At 39.5% G+C, this 24,923-nt stretch overlaps 1 protein-coding gene across 1 annotated transcript; it reads left to right on the top strand.

Moving 5' to 3' along the window:
• Positions 1 to 2,117: 2,117 nt before the first annotated feature.
• On the top strand, positions 2,118 to 24,427 carry LOC108676220. The gene is made up of 3 exons (XM_018164273.2): positions 2,118 to 3,026; positions 22,132 to 22,268; positions 22,539 to 24,427. The coding sequence occupies exons 1-3, from the start codon at positions 2,436 to 2,438 to the stop codon at positions 23,584 to 23,586; spliced, it is 1,776 nt and encodes a 591-aa protein (XP_018019762.1). The 5' UTR covers positions 2,118 to 2,435; the 3' UTR covers positions 23,587 to 24,427.
• The last annotated feature ends 496 nt before the right edge of the window (positions 24,428 to 24,923 follow it).

Here is a 24,923-nt window from a genome sequence, read left to right as displayed (position 1 = left end):
CTGGGGTCACTGGATGTCCGTTGTCCCGTTATGAGTTCATGGAGGATATTTGGAGGTATCCCAGGGACGTCCAGTAACGGCGCCTCTGTCCTTATCTCTGTCCGTTCTTTCTTGTGTTCAGGCATTAGTTTTTTCTCTGCTCATGAAAGAGCAGTCACCGTTACACGACTTCCGCAGGACATTTCCTGCTTCTCTGATGATTACAGATGTCTTCGTTCATCTTTTATCCTCATTGCGAAAGTATAAATAATCTTCATCGTCCATAGGAAGATGGAAATATAAGATATCGTCATATACCCGTTTAATCCATTTATGCAATTATATGAGCACTGAAACTATATCTGCTACTATTTTTGTAGCCAGCAATGTTAGCATGAGCATTTTATTACTTCTATTCATAATATTAGGTTTTGTAGTTCTTGATTACGTAATTCCCATATATTTCTTACTGAAATACAATACTTCCTCTCTTGATTGAGAAACGTGTGGTGCAGAGTAATATGAAAATTTTGAGTGCTACATTTTTGGCTAAGGAAGCACCTAATTTTCCTATGTTCTTCCTCGATTCCATCATCTCTGACAGCATCGACTAATGGTTACTATCGTTGAATTTAGCTTGGTTTCGACTCCCTCACCATGGCTCGATTTATCGTTGCGTCTTCACTTCAGTAAGATTGTTGGCTAATGCATTGTGTCTATATTTCAGTTACCGGTACTTGCTGCTATTTTCATTGTGTCCATACTCTTACATCTAGCTGATCTATTCATCGTGTCTATTGCTCCCGTATTTCGCTGATCTATTCATCGTGTCAATACTCCTGCGTAGTCCTGCACCGTCCATGCATCGCGTCAATACTCCCGTACCGTCGATGGCGGATTCATTGCACCTGTACCACCGTACCTCGCTGGCTTATTCATTGAGTCAATACTCCAGCCCTACCGTCACTGGCTTATTCATCGTGTACCATCCCTGTCTTCTTCGTTGTGCCATGTACAACCACACCATCGTTATCTTGCTTGTTTCTTCTCTACAGCCATACTATAACTGTTAACTTCGCTGCGCCGCTACAGCTATATCCTGATGTGTATGCACACCTTTCTACCTTGTAGGACCCCTAAGCCTCGTGCTTGCGTGTCTGTAGATACGTGCACAGTAAAGGGCGTCGGACGTTACAAGCGTGTGCTCTTCCGCGTGGCCAGGCGCACCGCTTAACGCTTTGTCTTCTGTGTTGCTTATGCGCGCACCGCCCAGAAACGCTAGTTCCTGCGTCTCGGTTCAGATCTTCAAGTAATTATGGCGCGTTTCAACGTTCTATTCAATGTTCAAATAGTAACGTGGTAAAATCTGAAGCGCGCAAATTTGGTCTGTGCGGATTTATTGTTCGTACTTTTATACTTGGATGGGATCTGTTATATGAAGGCATTTCGCCTCTCAGTAATCACGTATAGAAAGAGGTAGATTGCGCATGATCCCTAAAATTAGACGCATGAGTAATGTGTCTGTGCGGATGCAATATGTGACGCCGCGCATCCTGGCTCGATTATCCGGCGACGCTTGGTCGTGAGAAAGAAAGATGAAATCTTTAAGGTTTCCAAGCCCTCCTATAGACCTTACCGTTACGGACTAACTTGATACTAGGATGTGACTGTCCAAAGTTTCTACTTACTGCATTCTTCCTACTTACATATTTTATTGGCACAGTTTAAATTGAATAAAGTAATTTGAAAGCACAGTAGATTTTAATAGCGTTGGACTCTAAGAGAGTTGAGGCTCACATCTCGTTAGCTTGGTGCACGAAAATAGCATAACATCCCTGCAAGCAATTATCGTGGTTATTTTGGGCACCTTACGTAATATGTCATATTGTCGCAATGGAATATTACAGGGTGGATGTATTGCTTTTGCTAAACAGTATCACCTTATCACTGCCAAAAACTCGTCTACAAAAGTTACTTGGTTTTATTCGGGAAAATTACTGTTTATGTTGGAGGGAAGCTTTGAAAGTTTTGTGCTGTGGCCGTGTGACGGAGCAAGGAGATGGTTATTTTTGTGTTGGTTTCGTGATTGCCTTTTGTGTATATGTGACAGTGTTTTTACTCGTTTTTTATTCTTTCCAGATTTTAATTACTTTGGATGACCATTCATATATATAAGATCTCGAATGGAGTGACATGTACAGTTATAGTTAAACCACTTCTTCATTCTTATGTCAATAATTAAGTTTTTTATTTGAATGTGTCAAACAATAAGAGTGACAGTGCTCCTTGTTACTACTGCCTCTCCGAATTCTCTACCGCCACTTTACGGACCAAGAGACCTTACCTTACGGAACTTACCGCGAATTTGATACAACTGCATTATACATCTTTCACTCTGTATCTACTAAGTCCTCTTCTTTATTACCTTTCTCGGAAATTTGTGTACCACAAATGAGATGTCCAACCCCGAGCCGATTCCACGCACCCTCCCAAGCACACATCTCACCAGACACTCTCACTCTCGTGGTGACGTGAGCGCCAGCAGATGTCATGCCTCTCCTAGCCGATCACTCCCGAATACTCCTCGACCAGAGGTCCCATTGTCCGCTGTTGTTCTGACCACCCCTCTCACTGCATTTCCAGCTTCTCCTTGCTCTGAGGTTATTTCCTCACCTCGTGCCGGACACAACTTATCCCCGCGTGTTGGGTTCCCCGTGTCGTTTTTGTCCGGAGCATCTTCCTCCCCTCGCACTTCTGTTCCTTCATCCCCCCGTATCCCCAACCACAGCGAGAGGACCACTAATGCTTCGTCACGGGGGGCGGTGACCGTAAGTTCGCTGTACTCGACAGCGCAATGCATTCTGTCCATGGTGGGCTCCATAGGCGTCATCTTGCTGTTTGCTGGCATTCCCCAGCTCATATACTCGCCGTCAGTGCAGCTCAACAACCTCATGACGTTCCTCCTCGGCGCCAGCCTCATCACTGCCATGGTCGCCGGCAACGCGTTCGTCAACTACAAGTACCGCCAGTACCTCCATCGTAACCCGGTGAGCTATAATTATCATTCTTTTAGACGAGTGTTATCAGGAACAATACGAACTAATTGTCTCCCTTAAACTACTTTCAGTCAATATTTTTTAATTTACTCGTTGCGATAACCTGCTTTTGGAATTTGAAATCTCGCGTAAAACGTCAGCCTATTCTAAACTGTACAAAAATGCAATGCGAATCATCCTTTAACATCTTGTTTACTTATTTAATCTGGATGTTCTGATCATAAATTGACACACACGCAAAAAGCAAGATAATGTTATCTTTCTTGTTCGCATCCAACAACCGGCAATGCAAGGCTTTGTTAGGCATCATTAAGCACAGGATATGCTAGTTTTTTGTGTGTGCTATTTCGTGCACCTGCCTGCTGTGGCTGGCTTCGCGGGCACGTGTTGTGTTCTTAAATGCTTAGGTTATCAAGTCACGATTGAGACGGCACAGATTTTTATTGTGTTGCTTAGATTATGGTATAATTCTCGTGTTGATTCATTATTAGCTATTTATCCATTCACGCAAAGGATTAGTGCGTTAGCGGATTGAAAAAATCGTTGTAAAGATATCGGGCATAACTAGTTTGATCCGCTCAGCAACTTCAGTTGACTCGACATTTCCAGACAGAAGAGCCACCTTGGAGTTTTTTTGTGATCAATATTGTAACATCCTATAGATTTGCTCGACCTATATTCTTTGTTTGGCTGGTAGTATCGTATATTTTGTTAGGCTTACAAACGCTGCAGTAGGGTACAAAATGCAGCAAGTCCCTCACTAGCTTAGCCCTCTACCGCCGTATGTCACTCACTCTCCGGGAAGATAACTTTCAACTTGAATTACACGTAAACTATTGAGTATAGCAAACTGAAGACGTTTGTACGCAAAAGAGAACATTTTAAAGTTATCGTAAGTGACGGCAACCATCAGTAAAAGTCATTTTGCGCTCACTAGAACGTATCCTTTTTGGGAAGTAGGCTTGTGACAATTTTGCTCCGGTTACTCATGTCAGGCGGTAGAGGGTTGAGTGAGGGACTGCGCCACCACATCAAAGTGCAGGGGCAAGGCGCTGATTGATCCCAGGCGCACTGTAGCACGCTGCAGTCAAAAACCTGCTGAACTCGGATCTTGCAGGTGCATGAAGTTTACTGGACGCACACACATTATCTCCATCGCACTTGGAGGTCGTCCCTTACATCCATTGCTTTATATATCTCGCTCGCTAGCATACGGCTTGTGAGTGCATAACGGTCAGAAGCAGATTACAGAAATAACAATTTTAGTTGATGGCTAGTAAAAGGAGCTCAGGCTTCACTATTGGTGATGAAATGGGGATAAAAGGTAATTAGTGGGTCATATACTTTTTTAATCATGGGCCGCTGAAATCCGTTTTAACGTGTGTGAGATAGTGTCGCAAAAATTGACAATCGAAAGAATAAAATGCGGAACATGAACAGGAGGTCTCTAAAGTGGGCTTGCAAAAATTTCTTATTAATGGGGGAGGTATAAATTGTTACTCTTTAAACTAGCTTCATTTGAACACAGATGTGCTGAAAAAAAAATTTTTTTTGCTTCAAATTTGTCGTGGATTTGGTCGGCAAATTTGTTGTGGATTTGGTCTTTTATCATGTCGTTGAAATATTTGTGTTTGAAATTGCAATTTGCTACTTTTTCAATGGCATGTTAAGATTGGCCTTATGTATTGCGGATACCTTTTTTATCACAGACATCTCCCCTTCCTGTATGAAATTGGCTTTTAAGAATTTAAATTGTGTAGCAGTGTAATAAAAGCACGAACTTCAAACGAATTGTAGCTTTCTGTCCCTCGACGGTTAGTGGCAGTTTGCGACGTTATTCTAGGAGCGTTCGGATGAGGCCGAAAGCCCGTCTGCAATACTAATGCTTTAATTTGTGGAGCATGCGATTAAAATATGTATTATCATCAGGCCTTGAACGGTCATCTCCCTTCCGTGTTATTTACAGTTTATGTAAATGGCGTGAAGATGGCATTGGGGGTTTGTTTACTACATGACGGAGAATAGTTAGAGAAATCGTCTGGAAGTCGAACTCGTTACAAATATTAAGGGCTAAGTTCTGGAAGCATCTTGACATCAATTTATGCGTGGGAGAGATTCAGGACTGCGTTGTTGGAGTATATGTTGACTTCATGCCGCGGACATTGAGAGCTGCGTTGTTGGAGCATGTTGACTTCATGCCGCGGACATTGAGAGCTGCGTTGTTGGAGCATGTTGACTTCATGCCGCGGACATTGAGAGCTGCGTTGTAGGAGCATGTTGACTTCATGCCGCGGACGTTGAGAGCTGCGTAGTGGTAGCATGTTGACTTAATGCCGCGGACATTGAGAGCTGCGTTGTTGGAGTATGTTGATTTCATGAGCGAAAATTGAGCGCTGTGATCGGCTTGGGTACGTTAACGGTGGCATCTGAATACATTGTCTCACTTCTGAGTGATTGGCAGTACCGGTATTCGATTAAATTTACTTTTAAGGGGGGCGAAATTCCTAATTAGGCGTAAAGCGTTATGCATGCAAATATTATTTTTGTCTGTTTGTTTCATAAAATCGGGAAGCGATTATATTGTAGCCTGAAACTGCTTTAGTGATTCGATTTGATTCTCTCTCTCTCTCTCTTTTGCTCATTTAATTCTCTTCAATTTCTTTGTTTTCCTAGTTTCACTTTGGTCTCTTGAGACTCATAGTCGCAGTTCTTTGTGAAGACGCTGCAGCCGGAACTAATACGACTATTTAATAGTCAATGCAAAATAATTTAAGCATTTAAAGCCTAAGGCTTATTACGTTTAAACAATTGATGTCAACGATAGTGAAGTTTTTTGGCATTTTTTTTCAAGAATACAGTGATTGTAAAAGTTGAGACTTTTTTTTGCATTGTTATTATCCAGGTTCGATAGCCATGCATCGGACAGTTTCACGGGTTTCCTAGTGTGCTCACTCTTATATTTATGCTGCAAATTTTTCGCGATGATACGAGGTTACGTGTTTAGACTAGATAGCATGTGATATTTGACCAATTAATGATGATAATTTACCTTTGATATTAGCCTTATAGTGATATCGTAAACAATTTCAATATTTTATTCAATGGATCGTACCATATTAAAAAAGTATTCAATATTCAAATGCTTTGAAATTATTAACCTAAAGTATCCAGTTTGTAATAATGATGGAAAATTTTTAGATGCTGGTATGAGATCGCTATGCACACCACAGCCTCGCTTCGGAAGTTGGGAGTATTCAAGTTTTAATTGGTGATCATTTCAGGGAGAATATCGCGAGCAATAGCATCTGAATCGAATACTACTGAAGCACGCAGCTGAAGGCAGCGCTTTCAAGTTCATAAATTTTTTTATGACATATTGTTGATGGAACGATATGTTCCTTCGATCTCATATATATAGATAACATGGTTAGTTTTTTAGTAAAAGCTGCAAAAGTCAAATCTTAGGTCATATAAATATTTGTATCGAATGCGAAGCTTATATACGAGTAAACTACGATCTTGAAATACTTTAATCGACAGTCTAAAATACCCGGATAATGCGAGGTTAAAAAGTCTAAGCTAGAATTCTTTCTAAAAATCTAATTGGTATGGATGGCGTGGTAGTATATGGAATAACAATAGATAGCGAGGAATTCTGAAGTATACTTCTCATGTCATCTCTCACATGAGGTGTCGCAAGTGTTGCAGCTGCTCCCTGCACGACTCCCTGAGCTTCGACCGACTCCGATAGTCATCTTTCTCGCTTAACATTCCTCGTTGCCCAATAAACGGGCTGCGGGAGCGGTGTACTTGAACCGATAGTGGATACTATGAAGATGACATTCGTCATCTTGCCGAAAAATACTTCTATCTTATTTGATATGCAGCTTAGTTGTTCGTGCAAATTACTGCCTGGTGCGCTTAATCTTGCATGAATTAAGTGGGTAATTCTTGCAGTAGATCTCCGCTTCACCTTGTTGTTTTCTGTCACAGCCTGCGTGCGGCGAGTTGAAATTTGACGCAGTAGTGCTGAGTTAATATTGTACAAGATATTTATGTATAAACTAAGCGTGCGTGCCCGCGTTACGAACAATGAAATTTAAACTTTACACAATCGTTGCCATAACGCCACTTCAGTTATGATCTTCCATAGCTTTTGCTTTTGACTTTTTTGTTATCTCATATTTGGATTAGAACAGATTACACTTTCATTAGAATGTCTCTATTCGGTGTCTTACCTGCATCTTTTTCTGAGACCTGCTATTGTTTTCCAGGTTTTGAAACGAAATAAACTACATGTTTTTTGAACTCCCTTCTTCAGTAATTCTACCCGAAGATAACTTCGACACATCCAATGACATCGTAGATAACTGTTGTAATTTATATTCTTTCCTCTGCGCCGCATCCAGCATCGCCGAAATGGGCAAAGATTTCCCTTGGCACGAGAAGAGCACATGTCATTGTTGACCTTGAGAACAGCTGTTTATTCTGTCGCGTGAAAGATTCGTTCGCAAACGGTATATCTGCTTTCAAATGTTACCTTATAGCGGTGACTGCAAACGGTACATTAGAGCAAGAGTTAGTTGTAGCGAGGAGTTCTGGCGTGAGCTGTGCTGTATTGTTGCCTTACGCAATCCCAGAGCCGTGCTTGTGGTCGCCAGCGGAACGTTGTCAAGGTTGTTGTGAGGGTGAGGTCTGTAAGGCCGGGGGTCATCCCATCTCAGCGTGCATCACAGATGTCATACTTCGAGGCCATGGGTGAAGCTGTAGTAGCTGTAGTCTGACCTCAATATTCTACAAGCAATGATACCGAGCTTAATTGATCCAGGTATTTAGAGCATAAATTAATATGAGACCAAATACGTCTCGTGCAAAAACTGCTTGTGCAACAGAAGCTCTCACGCTGATTATTTGACTGTATGAGGCAATAATTCCCCTCGCTCATCTTTGTCTTTGTCGCTGAGTGGATCTTTGGCAATCAAGCAATCACGCGACCAATGCAGCTCTGTGATCTCCTCATTGAACAACCTCCTCGAAAATCACCACCACACTATAAAAAATTACGTGAAATGATATCTTAGTTTTCGACTATAATAAATTAATAAAGCATTAGTATGGTCACCAGCTATGCTTTTATTTGGTATGCGAACAAATCAGTTCCGCGTCTTACAGCTGGTGCTGTATAAGTGACGTGAATTTAGTTCGATGTTCCGCATCTTGTTTTCGTAAGACAAAACTTGTATATATGATGAAATCAAGAGTACAGAATAGTCGGTGAATCCATGCGAGCTGTAAGCTAACTCGTTTCATTTTAATTAGATGGAGTTATTATTAATGTAAAATAACACAGAAGAACGCTGTCTGTTCGTTAATGAACCTCCACGCAGAGATCGCCAGAGAGCGCCCCTGCATATAATTCTCGCCTTATTTACAGCCATATAAACGCATAATGTTAATGTATAGTATAGAGTTGTAAACAAGCAACATAGATTGCCGTCATATGTTGTATAAAATAATTATGTCGAGCTTGAGATTTGTTTACAAGATAGATTTTTTTTGTCATTGAATAAGTCTTCAAAATATACGTTTGCTCACGTGCATCTTCGCGGTAATACGCGTATATAGTATAAGAATAGTGGCATCGCTTGAATTCCACAGGCAGTCTGCGATATGCAAAATAAGATATGATTTGTTAGGGGACTACGAACGTTTTTCTTCTTGATAAGCCTGTGTCTAGTAAAATTTGAACGAGATGTAATTGGGATGACTACAAAATCGCGTTCGTTTTCCACTTCTTTCCATCACTTGCAAGCTAATCAAATTTCACGCTTTCCAAACATTAATTACATGAAATTAAATTTGATTTTATCTCTTTTTATTGAGAAAAACGCTTCTAATGATTTCCTTATGTATTTAGCAGAAAGATACGGATGCTCCGTTGCAATTGTTTTTTCTTGGACTTGAAATTTTTATTTGATATAGGAGTTGGCCTTCCTTTTAATAAAAACTGATACTAGCTAGTTGTGATAATCATTTTTCCGTCTGAGCGCCAAGTAGCTGTTAATGTTACCTCCGCTAGTTAATCTGACGTGTATCTATTTAATCCTTTGAGATTTCGCCATCTTAAAGACATTGTTCCTGAGCGTCCAACCGTGAAACTCGCGATGTATGACAGAGAGTGCCAGCTGTCCATAGGTTTTAGTTATTATCTACGCAGAATTCCTTTCGTTTTTTTTCTGTGCCTTTTGTGCGAATCGCCGCCTTCTCGTGTTATCCTCTTGTCAAAAATGGCCGACGGGCCGCGGCTGTTGGTTTGCCATCAGACAAAGATGAACCGGTCATCAATTTTATTTCATCATTGTTTAAGCCGCGTGTCAGCGCCATCATGCAGAGACTGGAGGTCGGGTTACGCGATGTATGTACACACGCCTGCGTGCCTGCGTTGATCTACGCGCTCAGCGTGACATTCCTTGCTAACATTGTACCACCCGCTATATAACGTGTCTATTGATTACTAACATTGCACACAAAAAAAAACGAATAAATCTCAAGTGTTTTTGAAAGTTACGATGAATGATTTTAATCTTGACATTGAAATACAGTTCAAATTATGGAACAACAACCTAAAAGCAGCAAATTAGGTTGCTATTATCAGCGAGATAATTTTTAACGATGGACGTTACAACGACCATAATTGCGAGAACGATGTAAGTAAACTCTAATTTGGCTCCTGGGAATTGCTCGGTCAGGAAACTCAACGATGATTTGCGCAAGGATTAAGAAGAGAAGTATATCGCAAATTTCAGGGAATACGAGATGTGATGAATGTTGCCTGCAGCTGACCAGTGATGACGCACTAGCACTTAACTTCATTGCGACGCTCGATAATTTTTTTGTGGTGGTCTATTTTTAAAGGTTGCACTTCAGGGGAATCCGTGACGGTTTTTGGTTATTCACAAAGTATGGATACAGATATGCTGCCGTTTACTCGACCTCGCTTGGTCGAGCAACGTTTAGGGAGAAATTTTGGTAGCGTTTAGGGAGAAATGAGTTTATGCGTTTTCAGAGCGATCGTTGATTGATTAATGATAGTTTGTATTTGAACTGGCATGCGTAACAATGTTATAAATTATTTTTTTTTTCAAATTTTAATTTTTAAGTAATAGATTATGATTCTCCTCCTTCGTTTCTTATTTGTTTTTTTAAATCGTTCTCTTCAAAATATTCTTAATATATTGTGCATTTTATAAGCCCGTCAAAATTAATCATCGCTTCGTGGATTTCTCCGCACGTCCTAACGCCTGCTTTACAATCTGCATGCAATTAGCAAGCCATCCGTTGTAATTAAGAGCCGTACTCGATACGATGGAGCTTTCTAATTCTCAGTTCTCTAATTGTGCTCTAAACATGGTACATATGTCTTTTAAATGGACCACAAATGTCTACAGTTATAAGATAACTCTCAGAAATACACTCCCCAGTTTTCTTGAACCCTGATGAAGTGTTATAGCTTCCACAAACGCTTTATTGCTAATCATTAATAGTTCAACGCTATGCAGCACCTCATGCAGTTGGCGCTGATTGAGGACGCCTAAGCCGATCGATGGCTCACAAGAAACTCTCAAGGCATCGCGGCTGTGCTGGAATCACCGCGTCTCGCTTATATACACGACCGCAATTTTGCATAATCCTACTAAACTTAGCATTCATTACGTCCCGATGAACGCGTGGGAAGTGTGGTCAACGGGTACAGTGAAACAATATGCGAGTTACTAAGGCAGCTTGCAATGACACAATAAATAGCTTGTATTAAGAATTTCAATCACTCTGGCCGCGTATATATGGGGCGGTATGATATGGACAACTTGATGCCTTCTCGCGGTCACGGCATTCGAATTCTTTGTGAAACTCCTTAAAAATTTCTGTCTGTGCCTGCGCAGTCTGAAATGTTTTTAATATTCTACCAAACATTTTCAACGAGGATCGTGGCTCCGAGAAGAAACTGTTATTAAGGCACGCAGATTTGTGTTTAATAAAAGCCGTGTATGGCATATTACCTTTTATGATGATTGTTACGGGATTTTTTTAATAACTTGAGTGTGTAGCCTGAACAACGTTTGGCGGGATGAGAGCACATCTTAGTTTTCTTCTGAAGGCTGTGCAGGGCTTGCTGTATATTGGACAGAAATATTGCTGCCTGTGCTTTGTAAGGAAGCCCTGTCCATTGATCATAGTCCGAAAATTTATGGGCAAAAAAACGACTCATTTTCTTGGGCTTTAGTGGTTATTCCTTTGTTATCCCAAACAGCATCCCAATGCGATATATTGGCTAGCGATATAAGAAAAGATTGAAGTCTTTTATTAGACAGTAGACGTGCCTTTCATCATTATTTATTTCGGTGGTGAGTTTCAACACCTGAATAAAATGCAACCATTGTTTCGTTCGCTGCATCCATTCCCAATGATGAGCAGAACTGGCAGTTGAGGCCGTTGAGTACAGGTTTGTAATGAATTAATCTTAGGTAGTATCGTAGTATCTATAATGCAAATAATTAATTCCAACTTTATTATATTCTGTACGAGTGTATTTCATAAAACCTACATTTTTACCATAAATAACAATATTGTAGCCATGTATAGACAGACAACTTTTGTTATTCAAAAAATGTGACAGATGAACATGCAACTTTCGCACCTAAGGTACTGTATTTATAGACGTGGGCTTGCAAGAATAGATCAGTCTTTTTTCAATGATAATTTAGGCGTTCATAAATAGGAACGCCTCATTCAAAAATTATATGCAACTCCTAGATTACATGCTGTTGATTTGGGTTACAGTAAATGGTTGAAAAGTATTGAGACAACTAAAAGTATTGGGACGACAACCTGATGTATTTTTGATACTGGTAACACCCATGTTAAATCATTTAGCGATGAAATTAAACTAGATGACGTGCTCGAAACTTTAAAATTATATTATTGAGGTGGGTATATTGCAATGGGTATATTAATTATTAAGCTAATTACCTATAGTATTCTGAATGATCTTATTTTTTTATTGGCTGAATTAATGTCGAATAATGACCTTATTATGCCGAACTCACAAAGCCGCTCCATGAATGATTTTCGAGTAAACTTCTCTAGTGTAACTGTGCAGTTAGCGACCTCAATTGTGAGTGGTGGCCATGCAGCTCGTGAAGTTACCTCACTAAATTGCATGCATGGGGAGGTTATTGTTCTGCTGGCTCCCCGCTATAGCTGGTTGCTTGCTGTCACTTTCAGCACCTCAAATAAAGTGACTAAATTGACGGCGATATAATGTCAAGTGACAGCCGTTCATGTGGTTGTTAACTTCCACTTGAAAATGAAATTAGAAATTTTAGGCGGTAAATTAGTGATATTTAGTAAAAAAAAATCATGCCGCCAACCTAAAAAAGAATATGGAAAAAAGAATTTCATCAAAAGAAAGAGTAGTTGCGTCAAATTAAAGCTGCAAGTTTTAAATTTGCTGCTTAAATTTACTTTGATTGAAAATTCGCAGAACAGTGAGTCTTGCTGACATTTAGAGTTGAGGAAACTAACTTGATCAATAGTTTATTTTTATTGTGAATAATGTGAATTTTCTTGAGTAATTCAGTGCAGTGTAGTGCACGACGCACAGGATGATTCCAGCCGGTACTGATAATTTTCAAAATTTGAACGACAAAAAAAAAGTTACGAATAAATATTCTCCGAATATCTCTCGAGTTTCATCATCAAGTGCTCGACGATTTAGTGAAGTTGAAGCCGTAAATTGTTTTGGAGTAGCAGCTGTTTCAGGCACGCACCAATTTAATGTAAAATAAATAAATTGAAAATAAGCGGACAGTGGCCGCCGTCTAAATATAAGCAGCCGGCGCCCCGGATCGCCCCTACACCCTGCCACCCTCACAGCCTCACCCTCCCTGTCTCTTTCATCCTCGGATCATTTTTCAGTCCAATATTTTTCCACTTTCTTTCAATACAAGCATACACAACATGGCTGGATAATTCTGAAGTATAATCATAATTGAAACTCCTCTATTACAGAGTTTTTTTTTATTTAACTCATAAAATGGCTGTCGACAATTCATGTAAGTCAAATTTTTTTCGTCATGCTTCTGACTTTCAAGACGACACACGCAGAAAGATAGCGATGCTAAAACTTCTCCTACTTTCAAGCTCTTCCGTCTGTTTTACAATCCGGAAATGTACAGAAATGAGCGATAAGAATGAGGCCGCGTTCACGTTTTACTGTGACGGTATAGACTGGCGTTATTGGACGATGCTTGTAAATGTTTACTCGACTTCGTCTTATCTCGATACCAGTTCCGTATGCTGTAAATCCTGAAAATAATACTGAGAAGCAGACTCAAACCAACCGTAATGTTTCACGTGACGTTTTCGTTCTCACTAGCTTTATTTGTACTCAATATTGTTTCTTTGAATGTTTTCACGCTTATTGTTTTTTGTAGAAATCGATTGCGGACCATGTTCATTGCTTATTTAAATTCTGGCCTCAGAAACCACTGTAAAAATCGAAAACTCTTGCTCTCTGCACTACTCAATTATATTTTTAGCTCATCTCATCGCATGTGTGTACATTTGTTAAGGCAGGATTGCTTACACGTCATATCTCTGTCTCTCGCGCGAGTTGCTGAAATCTCGTAAAAATAAAAACCTTTTTACGTATGTCTTCATTTTAGTTGCTTTTCAATTATCATTTCTTCGTCTTTATGGATGCTGACACTGCTCCTCTCTCACTACTTTAGTGCATGGGTTGGCCATTTACCACCCTCATGTTGGTGATAAAATATTTCTGATTCTAAAATTTCATGACGATCGAGTCCCTCCCTCATGTTGTAGATGTTTTATTGGTCAATTCCTGCACTAGTGAGCTTCATAGAAGCTGCTTTAGTTAACCATTGTGTTTAAAAATGCATTGATATTGTATTTTTATTGTGATATCGATTGTGTTTCGTACTGAATTCGTGCTTATTTATCACTCTGGTTCATGTTTTTGCGAAAAAATTTATTTTATTCCCTTTGATTTGTAATATTTATGCTTTATTGATGATTTGACTACCATTTCTACGTAATTAAATCACGTAATTAAATCAGTTAAAAGTGAATCATCAATTGTCTGTTGTATTGTATGATTTACATTATATGTAAATCAATTATTAAACGAAGCTCAACATTGAGCCTTTTTCAAGGTTTTAAAAGGCTCTTAACAATTTATGAGGCAATGCTTCATATCTCCAGACAATCGTTTTCCGCTAATAAAAATCTTTTCTCGTTGTCACCACGAGCCGTAAAACTTTGATTTTGCTTGACTCATCTCTGCGGATGTAACTCCTAATCCTGCCTGTGCTGTATAATGAATCTTACTGTGTCAGAATCATAAATTTTTCATAGACGGACTTGATATTGTCATAAAGACAATATTCTGGTGGATGTTGACTATTTATCGTATAATAAAACACTTATCCGTGATAACCTTGTGTCTTTATACGAGATTGATATCTGGGTATTGAGTTTGAGACAAGTTCGTCTTAACATCTTCCATGAATAGAATAGAATAGAAGTGTCGGCACTGAAGAAATAGGCCCATGGCCTGTTGCCGATTCTTGAATTTTTCGTGACTTGATTCAAAAGTTCGTATTAACATCTTCCATGGGGTTTCTTCATGAATAAAGAAGACAATTTGATGCAAAGTCATGAACAAGGCACTGCTATTCTTCTCGCTTCGTCGTGAGATTAACTTTAGATGTCACCAGATAGATATTTAGGTTGGAGCCTCCCTTCCTGTTTACTTTCACGTTTTCAGTATTGTTCTGTCCGGGCGAAAGTGGATGCATTGGCTCGCATTAATCCTTTCTCATCTGGAGCTAGAGAGTTAATGCCCGAAAAATTAATGTTATGGCATGTTGAAAACAAAGAGAATAATAGAATATAAAAGAATATAATAGAATGCCTTTCCGATGGAGTTATGTTAGGAATAATTTTCATGATTTTTCTTATCCTCCACATTTTTACGGGAAGTTTTCTTTCGCCCTCAAAGTTGTTATTGTGTAATTGTTTTGTTGTCTCATAATTGTATAACTTTTGTGTCGATCATGTGCGTTCGGTTCAATTCTTATTTTTCTTATTTGTCATGAAGTGAAGTGAATTCGTATCATTATATTGAATAGACTTCTAGTTAAATTGCAGTTGTTTTAATCGATATTCTGACTTAAACAACTCTGTATTTTGAATTGATCCCATTGAGATCAAAACCATTCCAAAAATGAACTTAAATTGCACATTATAATTGAACAGCACAGTATACTGAGCTCATTCGTTTTTCGCTGAATGTTCGGAGCAGCGAGCAGGAACGATACGGTGCCTGCGTTCACCTCATGCGTGTCTGTTTATAGAGCATTAACAGTGTGCGTTACTCCCACGTGGCAAGCGTCCCTGTACAAAGGGTCCAAAGTTACATTTATAGTCTTTAGTGGTGGTTCCGTGTTTGCCTTTCCATGCTGTAACGATACATGGATGGCATCACGCTCGCATCCATTATAAAAATCTTATTAGTGTCTGAGTTGTTTACACTGTTCTTACATTAGCAGACCTGTAAAACAGACAACATAAACCGTTTGAATTTTAATGTTTAATTTACAGTTTAACGTTTGACTGAATTGAATTTTTATTATAAATCTAAGGACTGAAAGACGAGAAATCTCCTAATTGATCGATACGGAAGCGACTTGAAAAGAAATGTAATATGAAAATACTATGCGATTACAAATTACTTTTTAAAGACAACATTTCTAAAGAGGCCAGTGTCTCTGATGTTACACATATAAAATGAATTTATTTTATTTATATACATTACAAAAAATTATTTTTACGTTTATTTTAGTATTAAAATTTATTTTAATTTTCAAAATTATTTATTCTGTCAATTGATTCAAGCATTGTTTCCGACTTTACGTAAGTGTTCAAAATTTTTGATCCAAATTGGTCAGCTAGAAGTGCGTTAAATATTGACAATAAGATTTGTAGCAGACAAACGAACAACAAGAATTAAGTTAAACAGATGTGATGTAATAAAAAGAAGTGTTGTAATAAATAGGTGTCTTCCAACGTGTATATGAATTGAAGGCAACAAATTGATTGTTACCGCGCGACGCCTCGCCTTCAAATGAACCCGTACGCTGCCACAGCAGGAAGTATCCTTGCCTGGATATGGCCTGAGGTTATTTACATTCTTACTATTGTGTCTGCTGTTATTAACTATTCCGCTTCTTTTAGAGCTATCCGGTTACATTACGGTCACTTATATTATTCTTTAATCTTAGAAATTTTAAAATTTTCCTTTGAATTTTCCCTTGAAGACGTTGGAGTATTTTGCCTATATATTAAGCACCGGATCTGCGGTTTGTTGTGACGGCATCATACATTTTATTGCGATGGTGCTTCCTTCTTCCCGGCAGACACTTCGTCCTTGCATTGCTATGGGAGCTACTTTAACTTCCTTCAAATTTAAGCAGAATTAATTCAAAGTATTTGCGCTGCTTCCATTAAATTGGCTATAATCTTTAACTAATTCTAATTATCTTCTGTTTTCATTCACGCAAAAATTTATCTTTATTTGTACTTGAGATTTTGCAAGGCGTGCTAATTACAAAGGAACAACTACGTTCTTGCAACGTGCAATTCTCATATTTTATGGACAGGTTTATTTGGACAGGTAACATACTGGTTACCGGGACATGTTATATCCTTTCTAACAGCCGTACTTTCATCAAAACGCACCTTGCCTAACCCTCGAACGCATCACAAGAAAATGCGACTCGTGCGCGAGCTTGCCACCTTCGTAGAACGACGGCGGTTTTGCAAGAGCAAACTAGAAGTGTCACTCGCGCGTCCCTGAGTCGCGTCGTCAACAGAAAGCGTGACCGGTGAACGGCTGTTGCCTGCAGCTCCGGTGCCTCCTATATTTTTTCCCCTTAACTTTCCAAGAATGAGATCAAGGCTGGAGTTTGTTCTGCTCTTCACAGGGCTCAAAAGTGCCCGGGCTGCTGCCACGAGGAGCAATTTTCTGACGTGCCGAGTCAGACAAATCGTCTTTCTGAGACGTCAGTATTCGGATGTTTTTCTTTTTCTGTGGTGGTGTGCGTGGCATTGACCCGATACAGCAGTACACGCGGCGTCGGCTCGCCGCTGTCGCCAGTGATTTGTTTTATTCTTGGCACGCAGAGCTGTGTACAAATTTGTGTAAATAATTCAGCTTCCTGTCATCGATGCCACGAATAACGGATGAAATCATTGTTAACACACTAGCAATTCTTCGTGGTGTTTAATCGATATATACTGTAGCGAAATGTAAGGCTCAGTTTGTGCAACATAAATTCAATCATAATTGCAGCTGATCTAGAACGCATCCGTTTTTGTTGACCTTCGCATGGTTTGACTTATAAATAATCTTTTTGATTGCTAATTTCATTCCATTTCTGTTGCGACTTGAAAAAATATCATGTGATCGATCCATGAATTCGATTTTATTCTATGAACGGTTTACTCAATTGAACTTGCTCAACGCGCTCTCTTCTGCCGAGTTAACTGCCCCGAATTTCTCACATGCATTTTCAGCATGTACTTTGTTTTCCAAGTTCAGACTAAACACTAAAAGCTACTTTAAAGATAAATAGTGTACTTCTATATCTTTTAGCACTAAGGATTTTCATGCAAGTAAATTTTATTGTTCGTTTGAGACCCGCATGTAAAATAAGACCATTATCCGATTGCGAGCTTTGGTGCGTTTTTAGGCCAAATCCTGGCCGTGAAGGTTATTCCGTATCGCTGACTGACCGCCTAAGAATAGCGAGAGACTTCGGTTCAGTCGCTCATTGATTTCCTGTTGATCTGCACACTTCCTTAGAACAATAGAGTCTTTAAACGGACACAAAGAAACCGTGGCGTTTGTTCGCCCTTGTAAGAAAATGAGTGTCAAGATCGGATAGGCAACGAACTCAAATAGACACTACCACTAAACAGTCGTTTGCTGTGCATTTGTTTCAGGAAGAATTACAGTTTCCTCACCAGGCTTTGCAGCTCTGTAAGTCATCATTATTGAACGATGTTGCGTGCTTGAAATGCAAGGGTGTGTTGCAATTAGTTTGTATCGCAAGGTATTCTTTGTCGTTAGCATTTATCCGCAAATCTCGCGTGTTCTTCATGGGAAATTTTAATTGTTGAAAGCTTGAAAAGTCATTTATTTTTAGGGTTTTGAAATCTTTTATTGCTCCACCGTATTTTTGCTTTCAAATAAATACCATTCTACAAAATTGAATGCCTCGACTTGCGCATAGTGTTTCTATGTTCTCATTTTTAGAAATATTTGTTGAACCTGTAAAGTATACCACATGGTAAGAAATTATTGCTATAAGAATTACGTCAACAGAATTTTAGTTGTTATTGTTGTTGATTTTTGTCAAGTTATTAGTCTAGTTATCAGTATCTTGTAAAGGTATTCGGATTAAGATGTACTATGTATGTTGATCAGATCATAATCTTCTTATAATTTTTTTAAGTGAAAATGCTATTTGAGTATTTACAAACTAGGTATTAGTTTGAGACAGACATATCAGCTTCATTCCTGTTTTGTTTGAACTTTCTTTCACGTATCCTCCACCGATTACGTTATTCCTGAAAGCAGATTAGGATATGATTCGTGAAATGAGCGTCTGTAAAGATTCGTTCATCGTTTCCTCAATGAAAGGCGTGACGATTGATGAGAATACGAAGCTTTACGGTGGACGTGAAGCTCGTGCGATCGATCCATGAATTATCGATCCATCATACCGTAAGTCATCATAGATTAAGCTACTCGGTCATGGATGTGGTGGAACTTGCCTAATAGTTATTTATATCTGGTCTCACGACACTCAATCGACGTGTAGAGACGGAAATCAGATCCGTGAAGCGTGTAGCTAATTTTAGTTAATGCTCAATGAGCAGAAATAATTTGATTGCTGAAATCCTCCCTTGTTTGCGATGGATTAAATTCATACCTGGATACAGTGGTGGGCACAGCTAACCTAAAAGTTAGCTTCGATAACCGCTAATCCGCTAACTGAGAAGTTAGCTTCGATAACGCTAAACCGATAAATCACCAAAAAATGTAGCGGAATTTGCCGCTAACCGCTAACTTTTAATATATAAATTTAGATTTCGCTTAATTTTTTTTTTTTGGGGGGGGGGAACTCTGAAAAACAGGCCTAGAGAGCTGAACTTTCAGCCTTGAAAAGGAGCTTTCCAAAAAGATGTAGCATGCTAAGATCAGACGATGATCAAGATGTACGTAACATAAATAATTATTTCCCCATCCTCGTCATTGCTGGTGGTGCTGCTGCCCTCCTCAACGGTCTCCCTCAGGGCTGTCTCCACGGCGGTCACCATGGCCTTCTGTACCCTGCTGAGATGGCTGTGATTATGCTTTTCCAGCCAGAACAGGCGAAACTTAGGGTGGAAGGCCGCTGCCAGCTGGCACTCCTTGTCTTCTAGGAGAGGCCCAAACCTTTTCGTGATGCCTGCCAGCATTGCGTCCACCAGAGGACTGCAGTATAGGTGTGGGCGGGGCACATGGCTTACGATACTTAGCATTAAATCAGAGATTTTTAAACATTTTTAGCGGACTTCCAGTTAGCGGAACTAAATTTAGCGGAAGCTAATTGGTCCGCTAAAGGTTTTCAAAGTTAGCTGAACAGCTAATCCGATAAGGAAAAAGTTAGCTTCGCTAATTAGCGGTTAGCGGATTAGCGGAACTGTGCCCACCACTGCCTGGATACAATATAGATTTCCTAATGGATAATAATATTATTAAATCTTTATTACTGAAAGGCATCATCCCATTAACTGCAGTTCACTAGAAGACTGTTGTAACGAAACCCAAATTTTCTCATCCCTATTATGGAATTTATATTGGCCAAAATAAATGCTTAATCAATTTTTTTAATTACATTTTAAGCTCAGAGTGGCAGTTTATTCTAATGAGCTATGCCAGCGAAGCGTGTAGGCAGTAATCACTTGATATAGACCTTGTGGTGCTGGTAATTCAAGGATATAGCCGCCTCCAGTCTTAGCCACTCATCTGACAATAAGCACCAGTCATTGCCATTAGTCACGCTGTATTCACCGCCGCGAACGCTATTCCAATATTTGTTTACCTCTTGGGGGTTAGGATGCCGGGTTTGTTTTGTGGCTGAGGTTGGCTCGTGTTTACCTCTGCAACTTCAGGTAAGGCTTGGCAAGGTAATGAGCTAAGAAGAAGGAAAATTGAGTGCCCATAAACATACCTGCTCTATTTCCATTCTTCATGAATAACAAACTTGATGACCATAATCCATGTACCCATAAGATTATGAGCAAACGTAAAAATAAATATTTCACTCTAAAACCGAAGCCCCTCATCTCATGCTAACTAAATCGAGCTCGTTTTTATTTATTTATTTATTTCTTTCTGTTGTTTATCCTACTTAGCTTGCTCGGTTTCTTTTGCGTTATTATTATATTATTATTTTTTGTGTTATTATATTATTTTGCATTATTTTGCAGGCACCTGTTGCAAGACTTTGATTGCGTCCCTGGGATAATGCTAGTGCGCTGAAGCTAAACATTCAAGTATATTCTAGAAGTATTTTTTACAAAATTTGTCTTGTCCTACCCTGAGTGCATGTTCTGTCTGCTTATCTGGGTAGAATAGCTATTTTTCGAAAGCATGATTTAATTAATTTTCTTGTCCGGCCAAGTAATACTTCACCTAAGGTGACGTAAAAATGTCCGAGTATTATATATTCCAATTAATTTGGAACATATTGTTCAAAGGCAATTTATTGGCGGAGTTCACATTTGATAGTTATCGATTCTTCTTCATCAACGTCCCGCTGACCATATTCGGATAGCAACGTCATCCAATCAGATTCGCCACTTTTCGAGCCTTTCTTTGATGGAAGTTCTGGCTTGCAAATAGAAGCAAAATGCTTCCTTGTCTCACGCCTTGACTCTCGCTTGATCGCTCCTCTGTGGAAAAAATCTGCTTAAGCCATCCGTTAAATATCATTAGTAAATCTTCGCATCGTTAAGATTGATTTTTTACATTCTTATATACGAACATAATCGCATTAATACGCCACAACTACGCAAGGTTGTTGTCATTCAGGCAATGGGAGCAGGAAGTTGAACTGTGCTGTCGATGGATGAATCCAAGGCAGCATGTCACTCGTTGCCGCATAGTCAATGCCTGGGGAAGAGGAAGCTGTGAAGCCATAGCTGCGAGATCAATGAGCCATGAAGAGTCGTTATTTATTATTAAACTAAATTACATCGAATCCAAAGTTGCTCAATTGGGAGTCAGAAGGCAATTGCAAGTTATTATTTTATAATCGATCTTAAAGACTATTCAGACCAGAATAAGCTTTCAAATAATTAAATATTCATTTTTAACCCGACGTTTAGAGGATAAACCTCCCTCTACCGTTGATCATTTGTTCTTACTTGCTTCGTTTGTAGTTTTCGTGTTAAATTATCTGCCGCGAGATAACAATTTAACGTTTCCAGAGCTTGCGTTTCCGCGGCTCCCGTTCTGCAGAGCTTCCCCGCGTGGCTCATTGCGCCAGTTTTTGCTGACCAGTGAACTTCCGCGCTGCTTTTTTAGATGGAATTTTTTTACTGCTGCTTGACAATTTTTTCTTTGCGCCTGAGTAAATTGTTTTAAATTTATTTTGAAATTTACACAAGAGTGTTTTTTGGAGCTCAACTTAGGCATTTTCGATTGTCTTGTCGTCTGCACTCGCTTATCAGGCTATGTTTGCAGTACTGCTTATTCGAGAGCATTAAACTCGAGAATTTTTTATATGATAGAGAATTAGTCGCTGTATCCAGCAGGTTTCATATCTACATATCATTACATATAATGTTCTATGCGTCGTATCATTGTTTCACTCATTATTATATGTATTTAATTACTACTATATTTTACAGATCAAATTATTGTAGTCGTAATTTGAAGTGTCATGGAATTGTTTTCCAGGTAACGCGGCCGGCGCGCCGCACGTCTCTGGAAGGGCGGGAGGACAAACCGCCGCCGTACGAGGACATCGAGAAGATGGACGCGCAGCCGCCCGACTACCCCAGCGCCGTGGCCGTCGCTTCCGAGAGTCCGCCGAGGTACCGAAACTTTTGTGTCTTCAATTAATTGGCACACATTAAAATTTTGGTGTGTCAAAGTAGTGCCTTATTGTGAAATCGTCAGATTGGATTTGGTTAATTTATGCCCTAGTTGCTTCAACTTGCATGAACCGTAAAAAGTTAGTTATCTATTTTGTTGAAAGTTTGAGTAACTCACATGGGCTTGCAAAATTTAATTTTTTAATTTGAAGTATAGCTATTATGAATTCAAAACGTCTACGTGATATATTGATCTCCTCGGTGTTGCAGCTACCACTGGCTGGCACGGATGTACCAGTGGGGCAACTTGATCGACACGACTACTCCCGGCAGTGTTAGCAACCAGCCTGGTACCAGCTGCGATTCTGGTGACAGTGAAACGTCAGGCCCTAATGTAGTGATCGTCAATTCCGGAACCTGTGGTAATGAATTATGTGGTAAAAATACTCCAAACCGTGGCCAAGTCAATAACTCATTTGAAATTAATGCGTACGAACCTTGTGGAATCCACTCGCGAAAAATATCTTCAACGAGCATACCCTCAACGCCGTCAAAATTACAGCATGCCAAAGGGAAATCTAAGAGGAGCAAATCGAGTGTTCCGAACACTGAAGAAGTCTTTAGCGACGATTCGAAGACATCGGGACTGTGGAATATTCGGAAAGCCTTTCTGAGATCTGTTAGTGATGACGGATTCTTAAGTTTACCTAATAACACAAGCACGGATGCAAACAGTTCCTCAGGAGTTACGCCACGGAATCCTGAGATGCATATAGGAAAAGATGACCTCCAGAATCCTGAACGCGATGGTGATCGTACTGCCGCAGGTGTTAGCTCATCAGCAGATGTGATAGCCGGGACTCGAGAAACCTTCGGCACTTCTGGTTTAGCCTCAAACTCTGACGGCAGCAACCCTGGTGTGGAGCCCCGTCAATCTCTTAATGTACAAAGGTTTCGGCGATCAGGATTCATCGCAGTAAATGTTGACCCCAGTGGGCCTGTGAGTCTCTGTAATTTAAATTCTCGTGACTCATCTGGTTCGCCTTCGATATTTGCTTCTCTGTCGCTTCATGGAAACGGGTCAAGTAATTCTGAATTCTCGCCAACTCTGCAGAAAACATCCAAGGAAAACCACTCTAGTAGACGAATGTCTGAAGATGGAGAGACGAGCCTTAGTAAAAGCAAAGGTGGTGCGGTTGGCCTGGGTCGGCGTGCCAGTTCAAGCGAAGTTCATTCCATTTCTAGTCGGTTAAAAGACGCCCAGTGTAGCATTGCAGATGAGTATGGCATGGAGTATAAGCAAAATGTTTTTATGTAAATTTGAAGTTATTTTAAACATAAAAGATTGTGTGATATTATAAAATAAATTAGCAAGTTAGAAATAGTTTGGTCTGACGGGCACAATACAAATCTAAGCGTGTAACATTTACGTCCAAGTACAGCGTGACAGTGAGTCGGATTTAGACGGTGAATAACTTGCATTCACATATATAACCGCCAACTTGATTGGCTTTTCTTTACTTTTTTTAATAATAATATTTTGTGTGCTGTTCTTAACTTGTTCGTTCGTAAAGTGAAGTTGAGAAATATATCGCTGTGTGGATTGCAGAATGATTTAATAATTCTGACTTTTACATCTCGTACTTATTCAATTTTATGAAAAGTTAATTGTCGTTTCCTGCCTTCGCTTTCATATGATAATAATGGTTTAGAACAATCGATTGTTTGACTAGTAAGAACATGAAGCGGGTAACATATATACCAAAGGTGGATCTCTGTACGTAAAAAACATGAACAATCCTGAAAAAAAAAAAACGGAACAACTGGGATAACACATGACGAACGCTGATCTTCCCTTCTAAAACATTAAGTTACTGGCTGGTATTTTTTGCATAATACTGTTCGCTTCCGGTCGTCGTCATACTAACTAAAATTTTGATAAGACCGGTTACTGCTTTCCAACCACCAGGCTATTTCTACCGAGGAAAAGTTATTTTCTAACAAAGCTTTCTGGTCAACTGTTCTTATTTTACTCGAGCGAGAGATGAACGTATTTTATTCTTGGATTTTCTCTGTTTGGTGCTATTATAGTTGAAGTATAACCTAACCTATGAATGAATTTTGTGTTTGAACATTACATTAATGCTAAGTACCGGAAACACTTTAGGCTTCTTATCCTTTATCCTATGCTTACCGCTGTGGTTTTTGTACTGCGAAGACAGTGAAGCGTGATGAACTTTCCACGTGCGTTATCGTTAAGTTTTCCTGTAACAACAACTCAAGTTGTCCCCGGTCAAATAATCTTAAATTTCGTATCCTAAAATTTACTCCAAAAGCTCGAATGTTTTCGTTTTGATGAAGGATACAAAAAAAAAATAAAATACTTATTGTTTTCTGAACGCTGACAGGAGGTAAACGTGATTCTAGAGAACCACTAGGGCCGAAAGTTGTGTAAATGGCCACATCTATCAGCAGGTTTAAATTGAACCTCACTGCGAGTTACGTAGCGATTTACGATATTGCAATTACGTTAGAACATGTGACTGATCTAGCACAAGTGTGCTGAACATCTGTCAGGTTTTTATATTGGAACACTTGCGCACTGCATATATATAGTAGCTTCAGGTAAGTACAGTGTGGACGGCCAGTCAGCCT

The sequence above is a fragment of the Hyalella azteca genome, unplaced genomic scaffold (genome assembly GCF_000764305.2).
Source record: "Hyalella azteca isolate HAZT.00-mixed unplaced genomic scaffold, Hazt_2.0.2 contig5, whole genome shotgun sequence".
In the NCBI taxonomy this organism is placed as follows: domain Eukaryota; kingdom Metazoa; phylum Arthropoda; class Malacostraca; order Amphipoda; family Hyalellidae; genus Hyalella; species Hyalella azteca.
Note: the sequence above shows the minus strand (reverse complement) of the source record. Positions and strands in the feature narration are given on the sequence as shown.